This window comes from Oncorhynchus nerka, linkage group LG21, assembly GCF_034236695.1.
Source record: "Oncorhynchus nerka isolate Pitt River linkage group LG21, Oner_Uvic_2.0, whole genome shotgun sequence".
NCBI classification, from domain to species: Eukaryota; Metazoa; Chordata; class Actinopteri; order Salmoniformes; family Salmonidae; genus Oncorhynchus; species Oncorhynchus nerka.
The window spans coordinates 14,412,695-14,427,774 of NC_088416.1; the positions used below are offsets into that span (position 1 = coordinate 14,412,695).

A 15,080-nucleotide genomic window follows, 5' to 3' on the forward strand; every position below is an offset into this window, starting at 1 on the left:
GGGCCTGTATGGCAGTACTGTTACTGTGTGGCAGTACTCTATTGGTTAGTGCTTTCTCCAATATGTTCTTCTATTTTACATTCAATTGTATGTTGATGCCATTTATCTTTCAATATTGTTTTAATATATATCTTTTAATGCTTGTAAGACGATTCTTTGACACATTTTCTCTTCCTTTGATATTCTTATAGGACAGAACATGGACACAATGCAATTGGGATCAAGAAGGTACAGATCTGTTGTAGGACAGCTGCATTTGAAGTGTACATTCAACTTTCATAGCAGTCAAAACAAACGGACATCTATTAGCATACAAATGTTTGCAAATTATCTTTTCAGATCTTCTCAGAAATGAATCAAGTCCATGGAATGGATATAGACAAAAAGAGAATTGAAGGACTATCAGAGGTAGAGAGGCGAGGCAGGGGTGAGGACATCATTCTGCTATTTTGACTGTCCTTGAAGCACAATACAAAATAGGGATTTGCTCTTATTCCTTCCCTTTCTCTAATGTATTTTGTAATAAAATTATCAAGTGTAGTAAGATCATTGCTTTACTTTACTTGGACTGGAGACCACAGCAGCGATCCTGCTCTTGCCCAACCTCTTCAATGAGGACCCGAGTGGCCTTTATGTCTGTGACAAGGTATGCCTATGCACCAATCATCTGTTTCTTCATAAACATAGGTGTGCATGCTTATATAAAACTACAGCTGAACATTTGTTATGTTCTTTGAATGTGTATTAATCTTTTCTTACTTTTGTTGACAGATTTCACCGCTCTTCATTCCTTTACTGCACATCGGTGGAAATCCATTTCACCATTAGAGTGAAATCCCGCTGGCCTTTGATGGGGAGGAGAACATCCACGCCCCCGAGGACGTCCCCATGGGACTTGGGTCTCTGCTACGGCTGGATTTTTTATTTTCCATTAATTTTCCCCAAAATTTCATAAAAACACTTATGTTCTTAAGTTACTGTGTTCTGGGGAGAAGAGAAGTTGGGGTGAAGTTAACAGGGCCGGTCATAAAGATGGCAAACTTCCGAACATAACTAAGTGAATATGATATACACACTAAAGCTGACAAATCTGTATTTAGCATCAAGTCTACAATATTGTTAGTTTACCTATGATTCATTTTTAATGTATGTTGTTTATATTGTACATCATTATTTAAAAAATATTTAAATGTCATGAAAAGCACTAAACAAAGTAAATGTATTATTTATTATGGTGTGACATGTCTGCAGAAATGTTGCAATTTTGTAATGCGTTGTGTTTGGTAAATTGTTTTGTAAATATTAATTCACATTTGTGGTGCCATTAAATAAATAAATATTTATTTAAATCAATATTGTTATTATTAAAATATGTTTTTATAATGGAGTGAGGGTGGACAGGGAGTTTAAAAAATGAACCCCAAAAGGTTCTTTGAGGAACCATGATAAGGGGTTCGCTCGCTGCCTCTCAGATCAAAGGTCGGTTCATCTGCTCCGTTCCCAAAGTGTGGTCTCCCTGAGATTGCAAGTTTGAGGGATCCCCCGTGCACGATTTACCCAGGTCGTCAGGAGCGGTCACCAAGTCAAGATGCATATCCCCATTGCCAAATGTGGTGGTTAATTTCTCTAATATAAAATGAAGAGAAACAAACATATCAAGTCAGAGTTATTCTTAAACTAAATCTTTATATACTTCATATGGGATCAGGGCAATACAACGCACACATATAAAGTGAATCAATTGAGTGCTCTACGATGATGATGATTCATTGAGAGCCACGAGACAAAACTATTTTACAGCCAAGATACACCCCTTTCAATCTACATGACAAACAATAGATGTATAGAACAGGTCACAAGGTTAAGACTTGTATGAAATATACTTATAATTCACAGCAGACAGCATCTGCTGTAAAAACAGTCCTCTGTGTAGAGACCAGGGTCTGGCCCTGGGGTCATCTCTCCCTGGTACCATATCGAACAGAAACTCATGCTCTGGAATGCGGTCTCTTTAGGTTTTATCGCCTAAAATACATTGTAAATCTCCTGTCAGTGTTTTCACCCAGGGGCCCATCCTCAGTAGAACACACAGACACCATAGTTCTAAGAACTCTCTATTCTGTTGCATAAAACAACCATTTGATACAATAAAAATATTATAACATAAGCTTGCAATTTTGCTCTCAATGTCCACTGAAAGTTGACTAGTAACAACAACGGGGACCTAAAAGACACCCACCATGAGACCCCCTAAATCTGCCCAAGAAGCGACAAACAAAATTTAAAAAACAACAAACTTAAAAACGGGACGCAACTAAAGGTGTTGACTCTCCACATCTATCAAGACAACTGGAGCACTGGGCCAGACACTCTTAAATAGAACCTGGAACCAGCTCAGGTGAAACACCTTCCCACTAACGAGATGGACAAGCCAGCACAGGTGTAACACATACTGACTAACGAGGTGACACCAATCAGTGTGTCCTACATGCTAATGAGCAAAAGTTCAACCTCACAACATAAATGGAAAAACCAAAGCCTGTAAAACATTCCCCTTTAAGACAACAAATATATCCTATATTTTTGATGGACGAGTTTGCTCACCACCAACAGAAAACAACTTCCATTTCACATTATAATCAACTACAATGCTTCACCTTCTACAATATAAACATGGTGTCTGCTGGCTGGCAACAATTGAACACAGCAACAAAAAAAAATCGAAATAATAATATACATTAGTATTTTTTTTTTTAATAGAACCCAAAAACTCACTAGCTAATAGAACTCTAGTCCACTTTTTATTTAACTAGGCAAGTCAGTTATGAACAACTTCTTATCGACAGTGACAGCCTAGGAACAGTGGGTTAACTGGGGGGAGAACAACATATTTTGGATGGGATTTGGGAAGTGAACCGAGAGCGCCAACAGAGCATTGCCAGTTTGGAATTCTGTCCAATGCCCCCCACCACCCAGGAGCAAGTCATCCTGGGAGAAGCTGATGGAAGGAGTCAGTGAAGAGCCAGAAGAGAGATCCACCTTTCAAAATGTTTATCAGCTCGGGGATTCGATCCAGCAACCTTTCGGTTACTGCCAAACGCTCTAACCACTCGGCTACTGAAAGTACGTTGAAATTACGTTGTTTTAAAGTAATTTTAAAAAATAACCCCAAAATACATATTTTCAACTACAACCGAACAAATATTGGACGTCAGGCATAGTCTTCTTTTCAATTACATTTTGCTAGGTGGGATAGCCCCAAAGTAAAAACACAGTTTTAACGTGTTCAAATCAATAACCAATACGCAGTTTGTGATATATTGAAAACCTAAACATAAAATGTGCTATGTACACAAACATCTGCCACAATAAATACATTACTTGTATTTTTTAAACAAGCTCCTTATAAAACGGCACAAGCATCAGAAACACTTGTTTTGACAAGTGGCAATAAATCACTGATATCGATTAGGGGGGAAATCAGGTTGTACGTGCTGTTGAAACTAACACAACTAAAAGAACACATTGAAATGGGAGATATCTTTTACCTCACTGATTATAGGACAACCTGCAGAAGACAGTCAACTACATTTTGGAGTGATGCATTTAAATTTAGATGTCGCTAAACAAAGGAACACAACACTTATTTGTCATCACTCAACGATATCATGTTGAAATCAATTGTGCCGAGAGGGAGATGAGGTTGCACGTCCTGTCAAAACTAACAGCTCAAAAACCACACAGAATCAGAGAATAATGTGTACATCACTGGTTAGAGGACAACTTGTAGAAAACAGCTAGCTACATTTTGAAGTGTTACATTTTGATTCAAGGGGGTCACCAACACGGGAAGTGTAACACAGCTCTTTTTGTGTTAGTCACTTTTTGTTAAAATCACATAAATAGTACTCTTTCAATTCAGAGCCTGGATTTTTCCCAATGCTAATATCCATATCATGGTGAAATCAATAGAACAGGGGGCAAACGTTTAGGATTCTACATTGTGAAATACCTTAAAATACTCCAAATACAATGTTTAAAAACATTCTACATTGTGAAATTGTTTCATTGATATCATGAAACAACTCCTTCATGTATTTTCTGATGAGTTCTCTCCTGTGTGCGTTCTCTGGTGTAGAGTCAGATGGCAAGATTGACGAAAACTCTTCCCACATTGAACACAACTGTAAGGTTTCTCTCCTGTGTGTGTTCTCTGGTGCAAAATCAGGCTGTTTAGCTGAGTAAAGCTCTTCCCACATTGATTACAGCTATACGGTTTCTCTCCAGTGTGTGTTCTCTGGTGTAGAGTCAGATGGCAAGATTGACTAAAACTCTTCCCACATTGAACACAGCTGTAGGATTTCTCTCCTGTGTGTGTTCTCTGGTGTAGAGTCAGAGTGCTAGATGCAGCAAAACTCTTCCCACATTGAACACAGCTGTAAGGTTTCTCTCCTGTGTGTGTTCTCTGGTGTTGAGTCAGAGTGCTAGATGCAGCAAAACTCTTCCCACATTCACCACAGGTATAAGGTTTCTCTCCTGTATGTGCTCTCTGGTGTAGAGTTAGATTGCCAGATGTAGTACATCTCTTCCCACATTGATCACAGCAGTAAGGTTTCTCTCCTGTGTGTGTTCTCTGGTGCACTGTCAGAGAGCCAGATCGACCAAAATTCTTCCCACATTGAACACAGATATAAGGTTTCTCTCCTGTGTGTGTTCTCTGGTGCACTGTGAGCTCTCCAGATTGACCAAAACTCTTACCACATTGACCACAGCTATAAGATTTCTCTCCTGTGTGTGTTCTCTGGTGTATAGTTAGATGGCCAGATGTAGTGCATCCCTTCCCACAATGACCACAGCTGAAAGGGTTCTCTCCTGTGTGTGTTCTCTGGTGCACTGTCAGGGAGCCAGAACCACCAAAACTCTTCCCACATTGAACACAGCTATACGATTTCTCTCCTGTGTGTGTTCTCTGGTGCATTTTAATGCCTGATGACGTGAATCTCTTCCCACAGTCAGAACAGCAATGAGTTCTCCTCCCTGTGGATCTCTGCAGGTGTTTGTTGAGGTGTTCTGATCTGGAGAGACTCTTCTCTGCCTCTTCAGCATCATAAGATTGTTGAGGCTTCCCAGAGGATCCACGATAGTCCCGTCTCTCTCCTGTGTGAACAACAAAGTCAGACAGATGATTAAAGGCCCACAACAGCGGTAATCCCCTGTACAAGTTGATGCCAACAGCGTAGCCATGATGTTATACAACAATTGTAATGTCTGTAATGAATGTTAAAATTATTTGACAATTGTCTTAAAATGAGCAAGAATAGTCATAGGTTGTCTTGTTTTCACATTAGTAGTAACATCGATGATTGTAGGATAGAAATAAGATATTCATGTTGTTGAAACCCTAAACAGTGTGCCAGACAACTTTTGGCCTCCAATATAGGCCCCTTTCTGTGTTTGCTAAAATTGGGGCACGAGGGCGATTTGATTGCAGGAACTCCTCCCTGCTAATGAGGAAACTGATAGTTATGGATGTACTAGATCTGCCTGGAGCAAAAATGGCGAGTAAAGCCACGTCAAATAACAGAAATACTCATCATAAACTTTGACGAAAGAAAAGTTTTACATATAATTAAAGATATACTGGTTCTTAATGCAACCGCTGTGTCAGATTTTTTTTAAACGTTATGAAAAAAGCATACCATGCAATAATCTGAGACGGCGCTCAGACGTAAATATATTTCTCCGCCAAGTTGGAGTCAACAGAAATACGAAATTACATCATAAATATTCCCTTACCTTTGATGATCCTTCATCAGAATACAGTGCAAGGAATCCTAGTTCCACAATAAATCGTTGTTTTGTTCCATAATGTCCATTACTAGTGGCCAATTAGCTACTTTAGCTAGCACGTTTAGTTCACATGTCCAAAAGCTGGCGCTGGTCCAGGCGAACTCGGACGAAAACTTCAAAAAGATATATTCCAGGTCGAATAAACTGGTCAAACTAAGTAGAGAATCAATGAGTTGAAAATCAACCAGCCCCAGAATTTCCACTTCCTGTTTGGAAGTTTGCCTGCCCTATGAGTTCTGTTATACTCACAGACATAATTCAAACAGTTTTAGAAACTTCAAACTGTTTTCTATCCAATAGTAATAATAATATGCATATATTAGCATCTGGGACAGAGTAGGAGGCAGTTCACTATGGGCACCCAATTCATCCAAAGTGAAAATGCTGCCCCCTATCCCTAAAAGGTTAAAGAACCCAGTTAATGACAGTCTCCATTTGGGGGTTGTCAATAAAGTTAAGATTTTATTTTGTATTTCACCCTTATTTAACCAGGTAGGCCAGTCGAGAACAAGTTCTCATTTACAAAGCAGTGCGACAAAAAAAAACAGTTACACATGGGATAAACAAACGTACAGTCAATAACACAATAGGAAAATCAATATACAGTGTGCAAATGGAGTAAGGAGGAAAGGCAATAAATAGGCCATAGTAGTGAAGTAATTACAATTTGGCAAATTAACACTGGAGTGATAGATGTGCAGATGATGATGTGCAAGTAGAAATATTGGGGTGCAAAAAAAATAAAAACATGGAGATGAGGTAGGCAGTTGGATGGGCTATTTACAGATGGGCTGTGTACAGCTGCAGCGATCCACTGCTCAGATAGCTGATGCTTAAAGTTAGTAAGGGATTTATGAGTCTACAACTTCAGCGATTTTTGCAATTCGTTCCAGTCATTGGCAGCAGAAAGCTGGAAGGAAAGGCGGCCAAAGTAGGTGTTGGCTTTGGGGATGACCAGTGAGATATTCCTCCTGAAGCGTGTGCTATGGGTGGGTGTTGTTACGGTGACCAGTGAGCCGAGTTATGGCGGCCTAGCAAAGACTTATAGATGACCTGGAGCCAGTGGGTTTGGCGACGAATATGTAGCGAGGGCCAGCCGACGAGAGCATACAGGTCGCAGTGGTGGGTGGTATATGGGGCTTTAGTGACAAAACCGATGGCACTGTGATAGACTGCATCCAGTTTATTGAGTAGAGTGTTGGAGGCTATTTTGAAAATGACATCACCGAAGTCAAGGATCGGTAGGATAGTCAGTTTTACGAGGGTATGTTTGGCAGCGTGAGTGAAGGAGGCTTTGTTGCGAAATAGGATGCCAATTCTAGACTTAATTTTGGGTTAGAGATGCTTAATATGAGTCTGGAATGAGAGTTTACAGTCTAACCAGACACTTAGAATATGTGGACAACAACAAATACCTAAGTCAGAATCGTCCAGAGTAGTGATGCTAGTTAGGCGGCGGGTGCAGGCAAGATCGGTTGAAGAGCATGCATTTAATTTGACTAGCGTTTAAGAGCAGTTGGTGCCAACAGAAGGATTTTGGTATTGCATTGAATGGCATTGAAGCTCGTTTGGAGGTTTGTTAACACAGTGTCCAAAGAAGGTCCAGATGTATACAGAATGGTGTCGTCTGCGTAGAGGTGGATCAAGTAATCACCCGCAGCAAGAGCAACATTATTGATGTATACAGTGAGTGAAGGAGGCTTTGTTGCGAAATAGGAAGCCGATTCTAGATTTAATTTTGGATTGGAGATGATTAATATGAGTCTGGAAGGAGAGTTTACAGTCTAACCAGATACCTATGTATTTGTAGTTGTCCACATATTCTAAGTCAGAACCGTCCAGAGTAGTGAGGCGGGCAGGTGCAGGCAGCGAGCGGTTGAAGAGCATGCATTTAGTTTTACTGGCGTTTAAGAGCAGTTGGAGGCCACAGAAGAAGTTATATGGCACTGAAGCACGTGTGGAGGTTTGTTAACACAGTGTACAAAGAAGGGACAGAAGTATACAGAATGGTGTCGCCTGCATAGAGGTGGATCAACAAATCACCCACAGCAAGAGCAACATCGTTGGTATATACAGAGAAAAGAGTCGGTCTGAGAATTGAACCCTGTGGTACCCCCATAGAGACTGCCAGACGTCCGGACAACAGGCCCTCCGATTTGACACACTGAACTCAATCTGAGAAGTAGTTGGTGAACCAGGCGAGTCAGTCATTTGAGAAACCAAGGCTGTTGAGTCTGCCGATAAGAATACGGTGATTGACAGAGTCGAAAGCCTTGGCCAGGTCGATGAAGACTGCTGCACAGTACTGTCTTTTATCGATGGCGGTTATGATATCATTTAGTACCTTGAGTGTGGCTGAGGTGCACCTATGACCAGCTCGAAACCGGATTGCACAGCGGAGAAGATACAGTGAGATTCAAAATGGTCAGTGATCTGTTTGTTAACTTGGCTTTCAAATACTTTAGAAAGGCAGGGCAGGATGGATATAGGTCTGTAACAGTTTGGGTCTAGAGTGTCACTCCCTTTGAAGAGGGGATGACCGCGGAAGCGTTCAATCTTTAGGAATCTCGAAAGAGACAAAAGAGAGGTTGAACAGACTAGTAATAGGGGTTGCCACAATGGCGGCGGATAATTTTAGAAAGAGAGGGTCCAGAGGGTCTAGCCCAACTGATTTGTACGGGTCCAGCTTTTGCAACTCTTCCAGAAGGAGAATGTTTTTGGAGTTAGAGCTACAGGATGCAAATTTCTGTTTGAAAAAGCTAGCCTTTGCTTTCCTAACTGACTGTGTGTATTGGTTCCTGACTTCTCTGAAAAGTTGCATATCGCGGGGATTATTCGATGCTAGTGCAGTACGCCACAGGATGTTTTTGTGCTGGTCGAGGCAGTCAGGTCTGGAGTGAATCAAGGGCTATATCTGTTCTTAGTTACACATTTCGTGAAAGGGGCATGCTTATTTAAGGTGGTGAGGAAATTACTTTTATAGAACAACCAGGCATCCTCTATTGACGGGATGAGGTCAATATCCTTCCAGGATACCCAGGCCAGGTCGACTAGAAAGGCCTGCTTGCAGAAGTGTTTTAGGGAGCGCTTGACAGTGATGAGTGGTGGTCGTTTGACCGCGGACCCATAACGGATGCAGGCAATGAGGCAGTGATCGCAGAGATCCTGATTGAAAACAGCAGAGGTGTATTTGGAGGGCAAGTTGGTCAGGATAATATCTATGAGGGTGCCCATGTGTACGGATCTAGGGTTGTACCTGGTGGGTTCCTTGATAATGTGTGTGAGATTGAGGGCATCTAGCTTAGATTGTAGGACGGCCGGGGTGTTAATCATATCCCAGTTTAGGTCACCTAACAGAACAAACTCTGAAGATAGATGGGGGGCAATCAATTGACATATGGTGTCCAGGGCACAGCTGGGAGCTGAGGGGGGTCTGTAACAGGTGGCAACAGAGAGAGACTTATTTCTGGAGAGATTAATATTTAAAATTAGAAGCTCAAACTGTTTGGGTTTAGACCTGGAAAGTATGACAGAACTTTGTAGGTAATCTCTGCAGTAGATTGCAACTCCTCTCATTTTGACGGTTGTAGTTGGGGATGGAAACTTCAGAATTTGTGGTGGCCTTCCAAAGCCAGGATTCAGACACGACAAGGACACCAAGGTTGGCGGAGTGTGCTAAAGCAGTGAGTAAAACAAACTTAAGGAGGAGGCTTCTGATGTTAACATGCATGAAACCAAGACACCTGGGGACACACAGGGCCTGGGTTAACCTCTACATCACCAGAGGAACAGAGGAGTAGGATGAGGGTACGGCTAAAGGCTATCAGAACTGGTTGTCTAGTGCATCGGGAACAGAAAGTAAAAGGAGCAGATTTCTGGGGGTGGTAGGATAGACTCAAGGCATAATGTAGAGACAGGGGTATGGTAGAGTGCGGATACAGTAGAGGTAAACCTAGGCATTGAGTGACGATAAGAGAGGTTGCATCTCTGGAGGCACCAGTAATGCTAGGTGAGGTCACTGCATGTGTGGGAGGTGGGACAAAAGAGTTCTCTGAGGCATGTTGAGTGGGACTTGGGGCTCTGCAGTAAAATAAAACAATGATAACAACCCTAAACAACAGTATACAAGGAATATTGACATTAGACAGACATAAAGCGAGGCATAAAGCAATCGCAGGTGTTGATTGGGAGAGCTAGCTAAGACAACAACAGGGTAAGACAACAGTTAATCAGCTAAGACAACAACAACAACAGGTAAAATGGAGATGAATGGGCAGAGAGGGTCAGTTAACTACACACAGGGCCTGAGTTGAGGCTGGGACCGACAGATAAACAAAATGGAGTACCGTGATTAATGAACAGTCCAGCAGGCATCAGCTACATAGCCAAGTGATCATAGGGTCCAGTGAACAGCAAAATATGAACCAGGGAAGCCTATATGGTAGTCTTTACTACTAGATGCGCCTGGCTCGAGGCTAACTGGTGCAAGCTTCGGGACAAGGGTGTTAGCCACTGTAGCCAAAGGTCCAGAGCTTACGGCAGGAATCCGGTGATGTCGTGGCTTCTAGTAATCTTAGTGAAGAGTCTGGGAGGCATCAGCTGTGTAGCTGAGTGATCATAGGTTCCACTGAGCAGGCCAGGAGATGGGCAACTCTGTGGCAGCTAGCTAGCTGCGATTATCCGGTGTAATGGTCCAGAGTAAGGGCGCACACTTAATTACGCATATAGAAGTAGGACTAGTCTACCTGGTTTGCACACAAATGTAGGCCTATAAATGTGCCCATTTGGGGATGTCTGATAGTATTTCTGATTGTCTTAAAACCTCTTAGGGAAGTTCAGAATTCAAGCAGATTTTCGCAGCTTTTTATTAAAAATCGCGCAACATTTCAGCGCCCTGCTATTCATGCCAGGAATATAGTATATGCATATGATTAGTGTGTGTGGATAGAAAACACTCAGACGTTTCCAAAACTGTTTAAATCACGCCTGTGGCATTTACAGAACGTGCGTTTCATCGAATAGTGCATGAAAATCTGTTCACTGAAAATGGAAAAATATATTCTTCCGCGACTACAGGCAATTGTTAAAAGCGAACAGAATTACATAGAGTTTTCATTGGCTACAGCTTCCCCAGGTTGTCTAGAGTCACGTCATTTGTTGCGCAATTGATTCTTGGTCTAACCGAAACAAGGGAACTCCTTTCCTACTGTCCCCGCCCAGATTTTGGTTCGACCTTTTCAAGACAGCAATTTCTCCACAGACAAGCTAATCATTCCACATCGCCTCCTGAGGAATTTTATCGCTTATTAACGTGTACTAATACCTAAAGTTGCATTACAAAAGTATTTCGAAGTGTTTTGTGAAAGTTTATCGTCGACTTTTTGAATTTAAAAAAATTACGTTACGTTATGAAATGCTAATTTTTTTTCTTTACTCGCGACGGAGTCGTAGTTCGATATCTAGGCTATATATGGACCGATTTAATCGAAAAAAGACCCTAAATGATGTTTATGGGACATCTAGGAGTGCCAAGAAAGAAGCTCGTCAAAGGTAATGAATGTTTTATATTTTATTTCAGCGTTTTCGTTTGCGACGGCTAACGCAAAATCTGTAGTTTTAGGTGACGGTGCAGTATTTTGAGGGTGCATGGTATCAGATAATAGCTTCTCATGCTTTCCCCGAAAAGCATTTTACAAATCTGACTTGGTCGATAGATTCACAACGAGTGTAGCTTTAATTCAGTATATTGTATGTCAATTTTAATGAAAGTTTGAGGTTTATCAACCTCTATGGTGGCGCTCTTGAGCATTTCTGCTGATTGTGGTCCCCACTTCGGTACCACGTCCTCAACAAGTTAACGCACCACCACTAATGAGTTGTGGAGCTTCTCCAAAACATTTTTCTTCACCTCAAACAGCAAGTAAACAAAGTATAATCAAAATCAATTGCGTATGACAATAGCTCTTCAAAGTATTTTCGTAAAACATTTCCAGCTCTCACCCTTTCGATAACCACTCGGCATGAAAGGGAAAAAAGTCATGCTCTGATCCAGTGGAAATGTCATAAAATACCTGATTACTTCTTATCCTTTGCACAAATAGCCGACAGCTGTGTCTGTCCAGAACTCACTGGTGCATGGAAACTGAGGGCCTAGAATATTTTATGTTAATATTTTATGAGGGCCTATAATATTTTAAGTTTCGGAGGACCAAGTTGATACAATGTTTCAAGATCGTTGTAGACAGGCCCATGTGCAGAAAATGTGATATTTAGGCTATTTTCTACCTGCAGGATGCAATGTTTTTTTTTTGGCTTTATGTAGGCAATTTTTACATAGTTGGCAATGGCAATAAAAGTTACTTTTATATTTGTATAATTTTAATTTAGATAGAATGTATATTAATCACAGACAATTAATTTGAGATACTATTATAAATTAAATTAAACTGTTCCACGAAAATATGCATATGAAAATCCTTACTGGCACGCAGAGTGGTAGAAATGGTAAGATAACTTGGCACTCCAAATGGAAAAGGTTGCCGACCGCTGGTGTAGCCCACTACAGGAAACTTCAGGAGCATAACGGCAGAATTGTTCTCCTTCTGGTTAGGTTATCTTGATCTCTGGCTCCCTCAAATCATTTGTGTGTCTTCATTATTTGATCAAACAGCATGCTTAAAACTTCTTATGGCTGCAGGGGCAGTATTGAGTAGCTTGGATGAAAGGTGTCCAGAGGTGCCCAGAGTAAACGGCCTGCTCCTCAGTCCCAGTTGCTAATACATGCATATTATTATTGGTATTGGATAGAAAACACTCGGAAGTTTCTAAAACTGTTTGAATGATGTCTGTGAGTATAACATAACTCATATGGCAGGCAAAAACCTGAGAAGAAATCAAACAGGAAGTGAGAAATCTGAGGTTGGTCGATTTTCAACCCAGACCCTAATTAATTCACAGTGGGATATGGATGAAGTTGCACTTCCTATGGCTTCCACTAGATGTCAACCGTCTCTAGAAACTTGAATGAGGCTTCTACTGTGATGTGGGGGCTGAATAACAGCTGAATGAGTCAGGTTTCTGGCAGAGAGCCATTTCCTGGTCACGCGCATTTCACATAATAGCGACCTGCATTCCATTGCTTCTCTACACACAAAGGTTGGAAAGTTATTGAAGATTTATGATAAAAACATGATTCGATACTTAGTTTGAAATGTTTCTGTAATATAAACTTTTGGAAGTTTTTGTCCGACGTTATGCCTGACCTGCACGAGCGTTTGGATATGTGTACCTAACGCAATAACAAAAGTAGCTACTTGGACATAAATAAATAATGGACATTATCGAACAAATCAAGCATTTATTGTGGAACTAGGATTCCTGGGAGTGCATTCTGATGAAGATCATCAAAGGTAAGGGAATATTTATAATGTTATTCCTGATTTCTGTTGACTTCGGATATTTTTTTTCTTTTTCTGAGCGCTGTCTGAGATTATTGCATGATTTGCTTTTTCCGTAAAGATTTTTAAAATCTGACACAGCGGTTGCATTAACCGGTTGAAGCTATAGGGCGCTATTTCATTATTGGATAAAAAAACATTCCCGTTTTAAGCGCAATATTTTGTCACGAAAAGATGCTCGACTATGCATATAATTGGCAGCTTTGGAAAGAAAACACTGACGTTTTCAAAACTGTAAAGATATTATCTGTGAGTGCCACAGAACTCATGCTACAGGCGAAACCAAGATGAAACCTCAAACAGGAAATGAGCAGAATTTTTGAGGCTCTGTTTTTCCATCGTCTCCTTATATGGCTTGTGAATGTGCCATGAACGAGCTTAGGCTCTCTGCCGTTCGTCCAAGATGTCTGCAGCATTGTGACGTATTTGTAGGCATATCATTGGAAGATTGGCCATAAGAGACTACATTTGCCAGGGGTCCGCCCGGTGTCCTTTGTCTAAATTGGTGCGTAATTCTCAGCTGCAAGCATTTTCCCATGCGATTCAGAGGGGAAAGCACACTTCCAGGAACGATATATCATCGAAGAGACATGTAGAAAAACACCTTGAGGATTGATTCTAAACAACGTTTGCCATGTTTCAGTCGATATTATGGAGTTATTTTGGAAAAAGTTCTGCGTTTTTATAACTGAATTTTCGTTTTTTTTTGGTAGCCAAACATGACGCAGAAAACGGACCGATTTCTCCTGCACAAATAATCTTTCAGGAAAAACGGAACATTTGCTATCTAACTGAGAGTCTCCTCATTGAAAACATCCAAAGTTCTTCAAAGGTAAATTATTTATTTGAATGTTTTTCTGGTTTTTGTGAAAATGTTGCCTGCTGATGCTAACGCTAAATGCTAATGCTAGCTATCAATACTGTTACACAAATGCTAGTTTTGCTATGGTTGAGAAGCATATTTTTGAAAATCTGAGATGACAGTGTTGTTAACCTCTTAAGTCGACCCTCTACTTTTTTGAACATTCTGTTAAAAATCGCGCAACATTTCAGCGCCCTGCTACTCATGCCAGGAATATAGTATATGCATTTGCTTAGTCTGTGTGGATAGAAAACACTCAGATGTTTATAAAACTGGTTAAATCACTGCTGTGGCTTTACCAGAACGGCATTTACATCGAAAAGCACAGGAAAAACTGATCACTGAAAATGGGAAAATATATCCATGCGCTACTTGAACCCATTGATAAAGGTGAACCACAATTAATTGACTGAGGTTGCAGTACCTACAGCTTCCACACGGTGTCTAGAGTCTTGTCATTTCCCTTCGAGTTTTTTCTTGGTCAAACACATGCAGGGCACCGTATCTCCTATGGTCTAGGACCGGATATTTTCGTTGAGTTTCTAGCCGGACATTTTTCCAGACGGACAGCTAATGATCTTTACATCGCCTCCTGATGAATTTTATCGCATATTAACGTTTACTAATACCTAAAGTTGCATTACAAATGTATTTCGAAGTGTTTTGTGAAAGTTTATCGTCAACTTTTTGAATTTTAAAAAATGACGTTACGTTTTGAAACAATGTTTTTTTCGTTTATCACACAGTCTACATATAACGATATCTAGGCTTTATATGGACCGATTTAATCGAAATAAAGACCCAAATAGTGTTTATGGGACATCTAGGAGTGCCAACAAAGTAGATGGTGAAAGGTAATGAAAGTTTTCTATTTTATTGTGCGGTTTGTGTAACGCCGAAATGCTAATTAT

General features: G+C 40.7%; 1 protein-coding gene across 1 annotated transcript in view; it reads right to left on the minus strand.

The window, feature by feature from the left end:
* Window positions 1-1,655: 1,655 nt before the first annotated feature.
* LOC135563559 (zinc finger protein 572-like) overlaps window positions 1,656-15,080 on the minus strand; it is a 34,467-nt gene continuing 21,042 nt past the window's right edge. The window contains exon 2 of the mRNA XM_065006354.1: window positions 1,656-5,157. Within this exon, the coding sequence (XP_064862426.1) occupies window positions 4,091-5,157 (1,067 nt within the window). The 3' untranslated portion in view covers window positions 1,656-4,090. The remainder of the gene's footprint in view (window positions 5,158-15,080) is intronic.